Source organism: Rattus norvegicus, chromosome 18 (genome assembly GCF_036323735.1).
Source record: "Rattus norvegicus strain BN/NHsdMcwi chromosome 18, GRCr8, whole genome shotgun sequence".
Lineage (NCBI taxonomy): Eukaryota > Metazoa > Chordata > Mammalia > Rodentia > Muridae > Rattus > Rattus norvegicus.
In genome coordinates, this window is record NC_086036.1 from 13,569,064 (window position 1) to 13,586,661 (window position 17,598).

Genomic DNA, 17,598 nt, shown 5'->3' on the forward strand with positions numbered 1-17,598 from the left:
GCATTTACACCTAAACTCTTGCTCCCTGAGTTCTAGACTCTTAGCTTTAATATGCTACTGAGCCCCAAGCAGCTCCTTTAAGTGTGACACGTTCAGTTAAATCCAGGTTCACATGTATTCTTTAACCCATATATTCTAGTTCTAAATAATCATGCCATGAAGTATCTGTTATCAATTCTAGAATCCTCAAATGCACATCTGGTCAGTGCTTCTCAGCATGAGCAGCAGACTCATCTAGATTTTGTCTATATGAGCAACAACACAAATCTGGGGTCCTGCCCAAGAGAAGATGCTTAACTCTCACTCAGATGGGGAAATACAATAATAGTAATCTGATGTGGATGGATGGAGGGGACTGGTGGAAGGGGGATGGGGATGGGAACTTGGAGTGGGGATCAGGTGTAGGGAGAGCTGGTCCAGAAAGTGAAATGAAATCATCAGGGAGGGGGTGAGGTGCAAGGGATGAGAGGTCATCTCCAGGACTTGTCACAGACCTGGGATGGTGCAGGCTCCAGGGAGTCTATGAGGGTCACTCTAGTTGAGACTCCTGACAGTGAGTGATTTGGAGCCCAAAGGAGCCCACCTCCTATAGCCCTCGGCAGGACTCTGAGTGGAGGAATAAGGATAACAGCCCAATCATAAAACCTTGAACCCAAAATTTGTCCTTCCTAGAAGTGCAGGGACAAAGACGGAGCAGAGACTGAGAGAATGGCCGGCTGATGACTGGCCCAGCTTGAGACCCATCCCATGGGCAAGAACCAATCCCTGACACTAGTAATGGTACTCTGTTGTGCTTGTAGACAGGAGCCTAGCATAACTGTCCTTTCTGAGGCTTCACCCAGCCGCTGACCAAAACACATGCAGATACCCACCGACAAACATTAGACAGTGCTTGGGAAGTCTTGTGGGAGAGTTGGAGGAAGGATTGAGGGACACAGAGCGGCTAGGAATTCCACAGGAAAACCAACAGAGTCAGCTAACCTGTATATTTGGGGTTCTCAGAGACTGGAATACCAAGCAGAGAGCATGTGCAGATACACAGGCTGACCTAGCATCCCCGCCCCTGCAAGAATACATAGCAGATGCTCATTTTGCTCTTCATTAGGTCCCCCAACAACTGGAGCGGGGACTTACCCTGACTCTGTTGCCTGACTCTTCCTCTAATTGGGCTACCTTGTCTGGCCTCAGTGGAGGAAGGTGCCTAGTCCTACAGTGACTTGAAGTGTCAGGGTGGGATGGTACCCAGTAGGGACCTCCCTCTTCTCAGAGGAGAAGACGAAGGAAGATGGGTAGTAAGGCCTGTGTGTATGTGGGGGTGGGGTGGGGACTGGAAGGAGATGGGCTTTGATTTTGGTGGAAAATGAATAAATAAATTATTAGAAAAAAATCTGGGTCCCAGTCATTATGAGCTCTTGGTGTCACTAAAAATGTCTGGTACTACATCATCTAATATGCTATACTCCTCTCCAATGCAGTGCATATAATCAGTAAATGTCAATCACATTTACGTCACAGGAAACAGAAATATTCATTTTATCATAACAACACATAAACTATCAGATCTGTGTGTATCTCTGAGTGGTGTAAGTACATGTTCCGTGTGTGTGTGTGTGTGTGTGTGTGTGTGTGTGTGTGTGTGTGTGTGTAGGTCAGAGGCCAGTATTTGGTGGTCTCTTATTCTTTGAGATAGGTTCTCTAACAGAACCTAGAAATTAATGATGCAGCTGGGCCATTGAGTTCCCGGGATCTGTCCCTAACTCTTGGGTTATGGGTATGTACCACTGTGTTTGGCTTTTGCAGGGCTAATGAGGTGTGGATACAATCAAAATGCATTATGTACATGTGTGGAAATGTCATAATGAAGCCTGCCACAATGCATAATTAATATATGCTAACAAAACTTAAGAAATTATATATTTTTACCGGTAGCAAGCAGTGGGATACAAAAATAGCAATTTACTGGAGAATGAAAAGCAACTGTAAAAGCATAATGTGTAAACTCTGTTCACGAAATATCATCATTGCATAGAAAACTATGCATAGCAAATTTGAAAAGGAAGCTAGCCAGAGACTGTAGGAGGGGCCTCTGAGCTGCCGTGGGAATATAAAGCTAAAAATGGTGGCCCAGTTTTCTATTCTATTCCAGTTTTACATAGGGGTTCAATATTGCATTAGCAATAATTCCAAGACTGAGCAGAAAGATGCAAAGAGAAGGAAAAGCTCTTATTCTTTAGTAAATCAAATATCCAGAATCATTTAGAGTTACATTTAAGAACCACTACTCCATTTGGCAGCATTCTCTTGATTTACAAGTGCTTATAGTCACTTCAGGACTAAGTCTGGGTAAAACTGCCATGGTCCTTGATACAAAAGCAGAACTTCTTGTCACCTGCCCTTAAATTTAAAAAGCATTTTTCTCAATTAGCTGCAGATTTTAGAAAAACGATGCACCAATGAAGAGACGATGTGTAGGCAACCAGAGAAGTAGCTGACACACCAGAATACACTTGGAGTCGAGGTTACAGTAGTCTGATTTTTGCTATTTAGGTGCCGAGCTGCTGAACGACGTGTGTTTACCGTTTTGTTGGAAGCCAAGCATTCTCCATGGGAAAAGGGTGAAGAAATGATGACTTGGTCAGTGTTGAAGTCCTCAGCCAGAGCAAGTGTGCGCTCTTTACACAGGAAGCTAGGTAGCAATGTTGAGGAGGAGAGTAAACTTTCACAGACACTGAAAGGTAGAGTCTGTGTACGGACTCAATGTGGAAACTGTTCTTCCAGGGTAGTTTATTGCTCTTCCCTTATGACACAAATTACAGAGATCTGCAGGAAACTACAAACTACAATGATAAATAATTTAAAAAAAAATAAGAGAGAAGCTTTGGCGTGGGGAATGACTGGTGCCAAGAGAACGTATCGCAGAGTGTAGGGTCTGAGTCTCTTGCTAGTTGAGTGCACTTTTAGCTCTAGCATGCTCCTTTGCTTTCTTGGTTAACACTACAGTAGATATTACAGGGTTTCCCCCTAAACAATATGAGCAATATCTAAAGGTGATCTATAACTGTGATCAATTCTTCTGCCCAAAGGGGACAGTCCAGATCAATAACACCAAGTTTACCTTTCATATAACATTTCCCTTCTTGGATTGCCTTACATAGAAATTTATGAACTCACTCGCTTTCTAAAAAGGAATAACATCAAGCTTGTGGGAGGAAACATAGTGTGTCACCACACTGTTTACCACTAAAGCCCTAATGCGAACCCCACATAAAAAGTATCCCTAATGAGAAGCCCTGGTCATCAGTGAGCCCTGAATTTTCTCGTCGCACAGATGGACACCATGCTTCGGGTGAACATGTGGCAAACTGTTAGGATAGCTATACCTAAGACAGTTAAGGATCGACTTCATATTCTCAGGTTCTTGGTGAGCATTAATAATTGGGGTATTCCAACAAATTCTTTAAGGTTAGAAATCAATAGCAGATTTAACTATTTCGCACGGGCAGATAGAAGGTTAGAAAATATTTCACATATGATGATGGGTGTGAGGGAGCAGGAGTAGGGGCAGGAGAAGAAAGAGAGAATGGTATCGATAAAGGTCCCGGGGTGTTCTGGAAGTATTTGGACTATCAGGTTGGCGCAGTATGAAATACAGCCTTGAAAGCACACCCAGTTCTTGCCACTATCACGCGTGTATGTGGCCAGCAACCTTATCAAAGGAGGCAGCATTCATCCACGCATGCATGGCTGTGTATATCTATTCATAGATTCATGTCCCTAGTTTTTATTGACTTCCTCCTCTGAATCCTGAGCTTTCAAGACACGGGGGAAAGTGATAGCTGCTGTCATCAAAAAAGCATTATGGTCACAGGAGTCTAGTTGACAACAAACAGACACCAGCGAGACACTCAAAGGGGTCAAGACGAAGACCAGTGCTCAGCAAAGCGTGGAGCCTTACTAGGTTTCTAATGATCTCTTACCTGGAGACTTACTTCCGGGCGGTAAGGCAAGAAACTGGCTTTTGGGTGAAAAATGCAAATCTCTGTGAGCTAGCAGCTGGTTAGTTCAGGAATTTTTCATGTCTCTTCAACTAACCATTTCGCTTGCTTTGTTGTACTTGTTCTGTTTTGTTTTCTTCTGTTTTGCCATTTCACTAATTATTGTTACGGTGAAGTGCTGAACTTCCGCTCAAACAGTGTTTGCTGAGATCCCAACATGTTTTACAGGAGGAATGTAAAACGTGATTAAATCAGGGAAGTGATTCTACAGTTGCACCAACATACGGGGTGAGAAATAGTGCTCAGTAACTTAGTCTTATAGCAAGAGTTGGTTTTTAGTGTCAGTGTCCCAGTCCCCATGGGTCACAAGGCTGAGACTTGGTCACCAAAGTTCCCAGAATCTCTTCACAAGGGAGGAGGCATCGCGTATCGCCACTAGATGGCGCCCGCTATTTCCAGTTTTGTAAGAAAGAAAAAAACATTTTCTAAATAATAACCATAATCAAGTAAAAGACTGTTATTTCCCATCGCCATTTATGTAACTATGATTAATTTAATTATAATTTCATCACAATATGAATCAAAACCACCATTAACACTTATGTGGGGTACATTTGGACCAGTTTAAAACATATTGTCTGTTTTCCTTTATGTAAGAAAGGGAATTTGAAATACATTTATCAGAACAGAATATTAGTAGGATTAAAATAGCTGATAAAAGTGTAATATGAAATAATATCACGCATATCTTAAGTAGTCTCATTGTGCAACTCAATAACCATAATTTAAAATGTGTATTTAAACTTTCACTAGTTAGTTGCGATTATATACATCAAAACTATTGTAAACTTTAAAGTGTGATAATTTCTGTACTGATGCCTGTATTTAGTTGTAGTCTAAATAAAATTTAATATGTATAGCTTTAAATGATTTGATTAATAAAATTAATCTTGATTTCAAGATGTTATACACATTTTTAAGGGAATGAATATGAGATATTCTCAGTTACCCTTGAGTGTCGCTTGCAACACTCAAATGGTGTTTATGTGGAATAAAATATCTCTACTTAAAGCCTAAATGTAGTTCTGGAATGAACACAACTTACGTTTCTACAACACAGTGATGTTTAAAACCTAAGAACCCCTGCCGCACCAGCAGAAGAAATGAAGTACGCGCTGCGCGCTGCTTCCTCGACCCCTGGCACGTTTCTTTCATTTTCAAACGTTTTCAAATAAGGCTCACCAAGATGTTCTCCAGGGTGTCCTTCCTCATTTCTGTAAGCCTTTTGAACCTCCTCTCCTCATCGAAGATCCTCTCTTCACAGCGCTGTCTCTCTCTTAAGATGTGGTCGAACACGCCGTGTATGTGTTCCCTGTCGAATCGCAACTTCATGAACTCTTCCCTGTGGGGAAAGAGTTTCACATGTGAACTCGGTGGTTACAGAAGGAAAAGCACTCGTCTTTAAGCAGCGCCAGCGAGTAAGTAAGACAATGGTGTCAACAATAAACAAGCTAAGAGGAGAACAGCCAATGGTGAGCTGTGGTCGAAACACACAATAATCACTGAAGAATAGCACGGTCATGGAGACCTTGTCAGGTCACAACCAAGAGGCAAGCACCTAATACAAAACCTGAAGAAGATTTTCACCAAATGTAGGTCTTTGTAGTTTTAGCACAACTCATATAATTTTAAGTTTATATCTTCCAGACCCATACTATTGTTTCAGGTATTAATATTTTTAGCAATGAGTTCTCTTGCTTTCTTACATGATAGAACAAAGGCAAATCAATCTTTTGGAGATAATAGCTAAATGACCATGATCATGTTGAAAACATCATTAAATAAAGCCCTGTTAGGTAGACTGACTTGACACCACTAAAGATCTGGTACTGGACTGTGCACAGTTAGTTGATAGTTTGTTTTTATTTATATGCTTGTGGTGTGTGTGCGTGTGTGTGTGTGTGTGTGTGTGTGTGTACGCGTGCGTGTTCACGCGCATGTATGCGTACATGCATGGATGTGTATGCGTATGTATCAGTTTGTGTAATGTACATGGATGTGGATGAAAGTTTTTGTGTGGAGTCAGAGGCTCTCCTGTGGTAAGACTGGGAATTGAACTTAGGCTGTCAAGTAGGCAGAGTGGGCATAGTAAGGGTTTTATCTATTAAGGCATCATCCAGGACCACTCCATCATCCATATATATATATATATATATATATATATATATATATATATATATATATATATACCTTATATATTCATAAATATATATATCCATATATATATCCGTAAATATATACCTTATATTTTTGGTTGTGAGCCTAGCCTTTAACAGCTGAGCCATCTCTCCAGCCCTATATATAAACTCCTAATGTGATAAGCCAATATTCTTCTAATCATTAAGCAAGCCTGTTTAACAGGAGACAAGAGCCAATATGAATACAGGAGGAGAACACGAGTGGGTTCCACACCAGAGCACATAAACACTGTGTGAATCTGTGACTATCGTCAGAGAGGAGCCGAGGACCGTTCCTGAGAGCAGCTCTCGCTTACGAGGTGAGCTCACAAGGAAGTACTTTTTTGGAAAAGGGAGATGTAAATGGATGATAAGGGATGCTACAGAATATCTGTTTCTAAATTCTTCCCTTAAATTTGTTAGAGGAAAACCATAAATTATTAAACATGATTCAAACACAATAGCAATGTGTTGAATTAACACAAGATATTATTAATGCTAGAGAGAGAAGGTTTACATATGTGGGAAAAAGTGAACAATCCCCAGTTATTAGCATAAGAATAAACGTAGGAGAGAAATAAATAATGAAAGCAGCTTATACAAACAAAAACGATTAGATATCATATGTCCTCACATGTATTTGATAAAACTCTGAGAAGAATAGAAGCCATTTTAAGAATAAATATTAAATATGAACATTTCATGAATCTCACGTTAAACATGATTATTATTTTGACAGAACTTACTGCAACTTTACAAGTTTTTCTTCGAAGCTTTTCCTCTCCAGATCCATTATCATTATCTCCTTGCTCAGCTCCTTGCTTTTCTCATGGAAAACAAATGTTTTGGTTTTAGCTATCTCAATTTCTTGGTGAATCATTGTGCCCTTTCCCTGCAAAAAGTTTCAAAGAAGTTTTAATACTTAGATTTTTAAATCTTTGGAATTCTAACACACAGGCTGACTTCATACAGAGTGGCAACCTCTTAGCAAGGTGGGCAGTGATGGACGCTCAAGTTCCTCACTATTAGGAAGGCACTTCCTAAAAGGAGAGAAACACTTCTTTTCCTATCTGCTTTCCCACCGGTTCAACAGCAGCCTGTTCTCACTCCACATGCCCTAAAGCACGCATGCATATTCTGGTGCACGCGCACACACGCATACACACACACACACACACACACACACTGGGGGTGTGGCCAGGTGGCTAAGTAAAGACTGATGCTTCTACATGTCAAACAACAGCATTTCGTCAACAAAATTTTTCCCGGGTGATTCTGGGAAATTAATTCTATGTTGAGATGTTTCTTAGGTGAGCTGATCTCCAATAGGGTGTTGTATAATTAAGAAACCTAGACTCGGTGTGATCACTCAGTGTAACAAAAACATGGTTGACATATTTACCCTAGCAAAGTAGAGGGCTGTGTTATCATGTGACTGCCCAAAGCTGACTAAACGAAAGTATTCGTAAAAGTGTCCAAAATAAGAAAGCTGAGAAAGAAATAGCTTTAGACATCTCAATGAAGATGCTTTCTAAAACAAACATCTTTCTGGTAAATGACTTAAAAATTTAAAATTGTATATTTTAATTAAATTATAATCTCTTAAAAATAATGACATATTGCCAAATCGTACATCATTATTATAATTTACTAATGATTAGAGTTGCTGCATCTGAGTATGGTTTCTCATTGAAAAACAAATTTCTGATAATGATTTCATAAATTGGAGAAGATCAGACTACTAGACTTAGGGATAAAACTTTTATAACCATTCCCTTCCCTGTCTCCCCTCCTTCCTCTTTCCCAGTCTCCTCTATTTTTTTCCCTTCCATTTAAGGTCACTCCCACTACAGTAATACAGTGCAATGGAACAGGTAGCTTATACAGTGAACATTTGCTCTTTCAAGCAAAATGGCCTGACAAGTTCAGGAATAAAGGGTAGGCAGATTTGGCGTCTGCCCGAGGCTTGGTTTTGTTTTTGTTTTGTTTTTGTTTTTAATGATGATGACTGTTGTGAGCTCACATGAGGAAAGGAGTGGAATTCCACCTCCATGAATGGATTCTAAAGGCATTGATCCCAGTCACAAGGATGGTGTTCTCAGAAGATTTCACCTGCATAGCTAGGGAAGGGCCTCTGGGTCCTCTAAACATCCCCCAACAGCAGAGACTGTTTTGAAGGAAGAACTATGGGAGGACGCCAGCACCCTTTTTCTCCTTCCCATTGGGCATCTCCTCCCTTTCGTCTTTCTTTTGCTTCAGTGCTTTCTTGAAGCTACAAGGAGAGGTCAGTGTGTGATTAAAGAAAGTGGCAGATTTTTGCATAAACCCTGTGCGAATTTTCGGTTGCTTTGAAATGTTTTCTTGCCAGATTTTGTGTGCCTGATAGAGTAGAGCAGTGGGAAAAAGAGGCTACATGGATGCAGTGTGTGTGTGTGTGTGTGTGTGTGTGTGTGTGTGTGACATGTGTATGCATGTGTATGTGTATGCAGAACCCATTCAGTGAGAACAATTCAAGACACAATTATGTATGAGTTTTCTTTGATCTAAGAAGTTATAAATTGAAAGCTAAAATTTTCACCTCAGTTTTTGTGAGTTCCTTGAGGCTTTTCTTGCTTTTTTTCTGTAATTTTTTCTTTGTTGCCTCTACTTTTCTTTTAACACGTTCTTTCCTCCTCCGTATGTCATGAACCATCTAGAAGATGTAGAACTAGAGTTTCATAAAGGTTACTCATTGTCAGAGCCAGAATGTGCAGAACTAGAGTTTCATAAATGTTGCTCATTGTCAGAGTCCGGATGTGCAGGGCCGGACGTGCCTGAGGGAGAGCCAGAGATAGGACTTGCCAAACCAGCTATCAGCCCCAAGGACACTGACCATCCGTAGCCACCCTCTCCCCTTCCTTCACCCCCCTGAGTGAGATGAGCCACCCTACCTGCCTGCCGAGCTGCTAGATAACACATACTCCTTGCTGATGTCATTTCGCGCCGAAAGTAACCGTGCCCCTTTTGAATTGACCAATCATGTGTAAACGCACGAATGCCCCTTACCTCCCCTATATAAACCCCCGAGTTTGGAAGCTCGGGGTCGATTCCTCTGTCTCCTGTGTGAGATACGTGTCGACCCGGGATCCCGCTAAGACCTGGGATCTCGTTAATAAAGCTACCTCTTGCTGTTACATCAAGAATGGCTACTCGTGATTCCTGGGGGCACCCCACCCCGCGATCGGAGCGAGAGATGCGGCTCCCCGTTTTGGGGTATGCTCTTTCATTTGGGGGCTCGTCCGGGATCGGAGCGTGACCCCCCGGAACCCCGAATGCCACTTGGAGGTACGTAAGTGTGAGTGCTGGAAAGCGGCCGCTGAATGTGTGCATGTGTGTGTGTGTGTGCGTGTGTGTGTGTGTGTGTGTGTGTGTGTGTGTGTGTGTGTGTGTGAATTAAGTCCTATAGTCTGTGTTTTTCGGTACCGGTTTAGTGTCTTGGTGCACTGTCTGGGCAGAAGAAGGATTCCTGCCCTGTGCACGAGAATCTTAGTGCACTGTCTTGGCAGAAGAAGGTTTCCTGCCCTGTGCACGGGTGGAAGAAGGTTCCCCACCCCGTAGAAAGCTAGCTTGAGAGTGCACTGTCTGGGCAGAAGGAGGATTCCTGCCCTGTGCACGGGTGGAAGAAGGTTCCCCACCCCGAAATGGCGCCTGTGAGTAGATGAAGGATTCCTACTCCGAATAGTCTTTTTTCTTTCTTTTTTCCTTTTTAGAAAGCGCACCGGGGGATGCCCCAATTGCGCAGGCTCTAGGACGCATGAGAGACGTTCCGCGAGCCAGCCTTTGTCGGGAGGACCCGGCAACTAGCAGTCAAAAAGATCTGACTGTGATAACCCCTTTGTCTTTGATGGTGGACCATTGGACGGATGTTAGGGCAAGGGGATACTCTGGAATTCTGTTGGGAGGTAAAATCAGATGGTTCTAAGAAACTTAATCTTATGGACCCCGCTCTAGTGGCGGTGTGTTGGTTGATAGCCAAAGTGAATCTTTAAAACAGTATTTTATCTGTGCTTGTGCTCGCAGCCAGCTGTGATGAGCTAGGGAAGAAAAGAGACAAAAAGAAGAGGAAATTAGAGAGCTAAAGGGAGATAAAAGACGAGAGAGGAGCATATACTGGCCACAGTAGTTAGGGAACCTAGGAAGATAGTACCTGGCAACAGAAGAGAAATCCTGGCTAAAGATCAGTGTGCCTAATACGAAGAAAAAGGACACTGGTTCAGGGACTGCCCAAGAAAGGACAAGAGGGGCCACTGGAGAGCTTCTTGGTCCTAGAGTGCTGGCTATGTACAGAGATAGAAGGGAAGTGTGGATACAGGGACCCAATGCTCTGTGCTCCTATGCCCCCCAGTGGGCGAATATCCAAAGACCTTGAGTGCAAGGGGCTACTGGCAACGAACAATACTTATGGACTGCCCGAAGAACAGTGGACCTAGGCGTGGGCCAGTTAACCCACCCACTAGTTCATGGTCATCTCTGACTGCCCCTATCCCTTGCTCATGAGAAAATTGCTCTCCAAAATGGCTTGTGTGGGCTAAAATGACTGGGTGAGGCCATGTGTATGCATATCTACAGACTGTGTATGTGGAGCTTAAGACCTGTCTCAGTGCACCAGAACCTGATGCTGGGAGATGTGTGACTTAGTCCTGTTCTGCCTGGAACATATCATTCCTGCCAGCCAGGCACTAACAATTATCACCCAATCCAGGACTTAAACTGTGATAGAGTGGCTGATGTTTTGCCTTTGAATAGAGTGTCCCAAAAGATGGGACCACTGGTCAGCTGCCATGGACTAGATTCTCCACCGGTTGGGGACAATCTGGTCACCTTGCTGCCCAATCCGGACCTGGAGCCACCACAGCACGAGTGTCAAGCACTGGCAGAAGCCCATGGGTGGAGGAAAGACCTCTGCGACTGGTTGATTGACCCCTGCTGAAAGCCGAGGCTACCTTGTCTACAGACGGGAACAGTTCTCTTCATGAAGGTCAGAGATAAGTGGGTGCTGCCATGGTGGACAACACAATGTCATCTGGGATGGCTGAACCTCAACCCCCCAGTACATCAGTGCCGCAGATGCCTTTACCATCTCTTGGATGCCCTGGTGAAGCCAACAACTGTGAGTACGATTCATTGCTCAGGATATCAGGAGGGAAGAGATTCAGTGGCATGGGGCAATAACGAAGCAGATCAAGTGGCTCAAAAAATGGCTATGCAGGAGCCTATCCTGGTTGCAGGCCTGCAAGAGACAGCCACTGAGAACTAGGATCGGACTAAGGGATGGCCTCACTTAGAAAAGGCCCAAATTGCTTAAAAGATAAAGGACAATGGCACACTTGAGGGGAAAGCTATACTCCCCAGAGAACAAAGAAAAGACTCACTTTGCCAAATACAGAAATGGACTCAGTTAGGAGATAAGAAGTTTGTCCAAGTAGTTAAGGTGTATGTAACAGACTTTAAGATTTTAGCCAGAGAGACAGTAGAAAGTATAAGGTATGTCAATAAGTGAATGCTTAGCAAGCAAACAGGGCAAAGAGACCTAGAGAGTTTAGTGAAAAGTCGAAGTGAACTTCACTGAGATAAAACCAGAAAAATATAATCACAAGTATCTCCTAGTGCTTGTAGATACTTTTTCAGGAATAGATAGAAGCTTTCCTCACCAAATGAGAGACGGCCTCTGCAATCATCAAGAAGATACTGGAAGAAATCTTCCCCTGATTTGGAATGCCCAAGGTAATCTGGTCAGACAAAGGCCCTACTTTCGTTGCCGAGGTAAGCCAGGGTGTGGCCAAGTATTTAGAGGTCAATTGGAAATTACGTTGTATCTACAGACTTCAAAGTTCAGGACAGGTAGAGTAAATAAATAAAATTTTAAAAGAGACTCTGACCAAATTAAATTAACCATGGAGACTGGCGCAGACTGGGTGACACTCCTTCCCTCTTGCTCTCTTCAGAGCAAGAAATACCCCTTCCAGATTCAGCCTTACCTGCTTTGAGATCTTATATGGGGCCTCAGCCCTGACTGTATTAGATGATGTTACTGAACCAACATGTCATAGTGCCATAGTAATAATGATTTGTGTGCCAGGCTAAAAGACCTACAGGTGATACAGAAAGAAATCTGCTCACAGCTGGCAGCAGCCTATGCCCCGGAGACCCCTGAGACATCCCATCAGTTCCAGGTTGCAGCTACACTGAGCCAAGACATTCGAGCCTCGCTGGAAAGGACTGTACCTGGTACTACTGACCACCCTGACAGCTGTCAATTCTCAGCCCTCACCAGCCATGTACTAGCTGTTGGGGCTGAGAGCTGGGACCTAGAGGGAAATTCAGTCATGTTTGTCCTGGGTTCTATCAAGATAGGTGTGGGATAGGTTTGATTTCCATTACAAATGATGTAACATTGCATATGTTAGTACTCTTAATACTTCTTGGGACTGTGCCTCAGGAATCACAGTCTGTATAAGCTTAGAAGTTCTAAAAGCTAGTCATGACCTTGGTGTATAGGCTTGGATAGTGTCCAGATTAGAATCCTCATGTTAAGACAACAATACCAAACTGTTATGCTAGATGAAGCTGAGTTTGCCATGAAGTTCTAAGATTAGAACTATTAACAAAAAAAGAAGTGGGGAATGTAGAACTAGAGTTTCATAAAGGTTACTCATTGTCAGAGCCAGAATGTGCAGGGCCGGACGTGCCTGAGGGAGAGCCAGAGATAGGACTTGCCAAACCAGCTATCAGCCCCAAGGACACTGACCATCCGTAGCCACCCTCTCCCCTTCCTTCACCCCCCTGAGTGAGATGAGCCACCCTACCTGCCTGCCGAGCTGCTAGATAACACATACTCCTTGCTGATGTCATTTCGCGCCGAAAGTAACCGTGCACCTTTTGAATTGACCAATCATGTGTAACCGCGCGAATGCCCCTTACCTCCCCTATATAGACCCCCGAGTTTCGAAGCTCGGGGTCGATTCCTCTGTCTCCTGTGTGAGATACGTGTCGACCCGGGATCCCGCTAAGACCTGGGATCTCGTTAATAAAGCTACCTCGTGCTTTTACATCAAGAATGGCTACTCGTGATTCCTGGGGGCACCCCACCCCGCGATCGGAGCGAGAGACGCGGCTCCCCGTTTTGGGGTACGCTCTTTCATTGACACTCTGATTTTACACTGTGTAACCTTTGTGATTCATTGGTTTAGATAAACTGTATGCAGTAACTCTCTTAATAATCCTAATGTCTGTTTTAACATATGAAAGGAAAGGACACTGCCCATGTATGAGCTCTAGGCTATGACTCATCAAACCTCAAATTCTGTTGGAATTATCTCAGACATGGAAAGTCTATGTTTCAGTTAAATAAGCAAAAAGGATGAGCAAACATAGCAATATTTTATAGGTTAGATATTTAATATATAAATATAAAACTATTTCTATTAAATATATAAAATATCTTAAACATTTTATATATACTAAATATTTAAGATATATTTGAAGTTCTAAATACAAATTGTTAGAACCATTGTCAAAAAGAAAATGCACAAAAACTCATTCATTCCCAGACTTGGTGCTAAATGGCTAGGTTTTCTCATTTTTTACCTATTAAAAGACAAAATAAGGAATGATTGGTGAGCAATGAGAAGATATGAAGCCATGACTATTAGAATATGAAGGAAAACAGAAATCATTGAACATTGGTGGAATTCATAATTATACAATTCAAATTAGACAATGACATTGAGACATTTGAGATAATTAATAAACTCCCGTCATTAACGTAAGAGAATGTCATTATTAAAACCAGGTTTAGTACTGGTTATGTGTTCATCGTGGATGTTGGGGTCCCCTCCAGAAGCCTCCACTTGCTCAGTCTGGTTAGGCTCATGTTTCTATAGTTTAAAATACCAGAAAACCCCTTCTTGAATAGTTCATAGAAAGACTTTGAAAGTCAAAACAAATCCTTTTAACAATGAAAGGACAACACAAACCCATTTGTCTCCATTTATGGAACAGACCATAAAATCCAGGAACAAGTTCGTAAAACCTCCTCCCAAAGAACAGACGAGAAACAACAAAAATGGGGAACTATTTATCTCAGGACGGGCATCTGTGCTGGGGACCCCTATCTCATTCTGTGGATAAGCATTCACAACATAAGAATGCAGACCACTGACCACCTGGCACAAGCCCATCAGAAACTGGCCCTTCTTACCCCCTAGCACTCACCAATGAAATTTTTAGATTATCTAATCCTTCTAGAAAATTCCCCTAATACTTCCTAAGAAGGTCTGTGTGCCTTTGTCTAGGGCTGCCACTTCAAAGAATAGCTGACTTCTTAATGCTGGTTGTTTTCTGCAGAATAAACCGTTCTCTCTCTTTGCACACTAAGTCTGGGGCCTTCCTTCAGTGATTTTTGGACCCTTACAGCAGTAATACCTTGTAACTTACATTTTAAAAACAAAAACACTTTGAAAATTGTTAATAGCCAAATGCCCAAAGTTACACCATCATTTGCAAAGGAAAAACAACATTGCCAAATTGTCCCAAGTCTATGTGTGTCTTCCCTGCAGAGAAAGACAAGAATGCATTGCTCTTACCACACCCCCCACCTCTCATAAAGATAAATGATAGCACGTACACATATTTTTTATGATTTTTTCCCTTTGGGAAGGGCCAGTAATATCAGTTACTGACAGAAACCTGTAATTTTGAAAATAATTTATCCATATTTGCTTTATTTTTCACCCCAGCTGTCTTAACTTTTCTATGCACCAAAAACTTACCTGTAAAATGTCACGATACCTCATATTTTATAATCAAGTCAACATAATCTTTTAGCATCTCATTAAGAAGCAGTGGAGATTAAATCAGGAGTACTTTGTGTTGGGCAATCTCACCAGGCCAGTCTTTGCTCACTCAGTTTCAAAGCAGTTTGGCCTAAGTATAGTGTAAGACAGATTACAGAGTTGTAGACAGTGGGCCTTGCCAGACAGTTCTTAAATGAATTAATAATGGTGTGATCACGAAAAGGGAACTTGAAGGTTTGTGACTTTCCTATACGAAATCATCGTTTTCTCCTTCTTTATATATCATCACGTATATTACTTAGTAACGAAAGTATCCCTGAAAGTAGAAGATTAGTTATGAATAAATTTTTATGGAATGAATTATTGTAAATGCTTACTTTAGCGTGCTCTCTGTGAATGTTCCTGATTCGCTCAGCCTCTCTTTCAAACTCTTTCAGTGGCTCCTGTACCTCTAACAAAGCCGCATTATAGAGTACCTTTCTTCTTATATACTCCTGCATTTCAGCAAACTGGGATTCTTCAACGGAATACAGCCTTTTCTGTCAACCAAGAATACAAACCATTCATTCATGGTTAATTACACACATGTTTATTAAGAACGATTCAGTGCTATCTTTTGAAAATCAAATACTACAAGCCTCTAATATAAAAACAAGGGGGAAGACTACAGTATCTTTTAACAGCAAATAGCAATGAAACAATGAGAGGGGAAAAACAATAAATAGACAAGAAAGACCAGATATTCTCAAGTACCTGTTAGGGACCAGTACGTGTAAGTGCCTGACAGCAACACATGTTTGAAAGTCGAAAAGCAAACAAAGAGCAGGGAGAAAATATTATGGCAGAAATGACTTGGCTGACTACAAAAATATTAAGGAAATATCTATCAAAACTACAGGAGTCCCCCTTTATAGAGTTAGATTAAGGATCCAGACATCTCACATCACACTGTTGAGGTTTGGTTTTTTGCTATGTATTATAATGCTAATATGGATCTCCAAGGTCTGGGTGCACCAAGCATGAGAGAAACTGTAAGTAGACCCAAGTGACTCTATGTAACCTTGCCCACTAAGTCATCTCTGATTGGAGAATAAAGATGCCTATAGCCTGCAGCCAGCAGAAGGGAAACAGAAGAGATTTGGTTCCCGGGTTTAGGATCTAAGGCAGGAACCACAGGGGGGTTGGGGGGGAGAGAGAGAGAGAGAGAGAGAGAGAGAGAGAGAGAGAGAGAGAGAGAGAGAGAGAGAGAGAGAGATAAGATGCCGTGGAGTATTAATCTTGAAAACGTGGCTGTGAGGGCTCATCAATCGGAGTTAAGAGCTCTCCAGATGGAACACAGCAATGTATAACTTGGGGTTATTGATAGGGAATTAGATTTTAATACCTTTGAGGTTAGCTATCTGCCCAGCACTAATGCTGATTAAGGCTTATTATAAATATGAAAGTTGTATGTCTTTTTATCTGGGATCCGAGTAACCGAGAAGACAAGGTAAAAATCCTCGATTGAGATTAAATGTTTTCTACAACATCACAAGAATATGATCTCCTTTGCCTCATGAGTTTAATTCTCTTACCGTTAACAATCCCACCTTAACATATACGTATTTCTAAAGGGGAAGCATTCTGGAACAGACTGGCGTATCAAAGCTTGGTTCCAATAGACAAACAAAATTGAAAAATACAACTCGGGTTGGCTAGTTAACATATTTCCATCCCAAAGACTTTCTATAGAAATATCACAGCACTTTTTTTTTCAGGGTTAAATAAAGAGATTTCAGTGAGAGACACTAAAAGTAAAGAAAATGTAGCATCATCAGAAAGCAAACTAAGGAGTTAGACAGTTTGGAATAAGAGTCTTCTGCCCTTTCACTAGACTGGCAGAAATTCCCATTAAGCTACAAAATGAGATATGTGCATGGGAGGTCAGTTTCTTTATGCATGATCAGACACTCCGGTTGTACACAGAGGCCAACTGTCATCAGCTAAGGAGAGAAAAGTGCTGGCTTGCAAACCAAGCAGTGACAAAAGATGCCTCATTACAGGCAAATTTAAAATGCTAAGTAAAATGCAAATTAAAGGAAGAAGAAAACAGAAGCCAAATTAGTATTACCTGAACCTCAATCCCTGTAGCTATGTGACTTCTTATAAGCCTCTTCAGAAAATCTTCTCTAACCTGCATGTCAAAAAGTTGTCAAATGAAGACTTTATTCTCAGAATATTTAAAAATAAAAAAATTAACTGCTGTTACTAATATAAGATACAGTTTATTTGTATAAAAATAAAGAGCAAATTAGTCATTGTATTTACATGTTATAATTATTTTTAAAGATATTAATATTATTTGAGACAAAGCATTTAAATGATATAGAGGAAGCAGCAGGATTTCGTTTCATCTAGGTTGTATTTTATAGTCCTGACCTGCAAAAGAAAGTCACAGAGTAAAAGCTAGATTATCTTTGGCCCCTTTTCTTCCAGAAAAATGGATTCATTTTAGTTTTATTTTCCAGCATAAATACTGTGAATGTTGAAAGC

At 41.6% G+C, this 17,598-nt stretch overlaps 1 protein-coding gene across 1 annotated transcript in view; it reads right to left on the bottom strand.

The window, feature by feature from the left end:
* Window positions 1-17,598, bottom strand: part of Ccdc178 (coiled-coil domain containing 178) — a 397,289-nt gene that overhangs the window by 219,269 nt on the left and 160,422 nt on the right. Inside the window, exons 16-20 of the mRNA XM_017601075.3 lie at window positions 17,177-17,239; window positions 15,444-15,605; window positions 8,811-8,924; window positions 6,979-7,124; window positions 5,238-5,397 (exon numbers count right to left, since the gene is read on the bottom strand). Coding sequence (XP_017456564.1) covers window positions 5,238-5,397; window positions 6,979-7,124; window positions 8,811-8,924; window positions 15,444-15,605; window positions 17,177-17,239 — 645 coding nt within the window. The remainder of the gene's footprint in view (window positions 1-5,237; window positions 5,398-6,978; window positions 7,125-8,810; window positions 8,925-15,443; window positions 15,606-17,176; window positions 17,240-17,598) is intronic.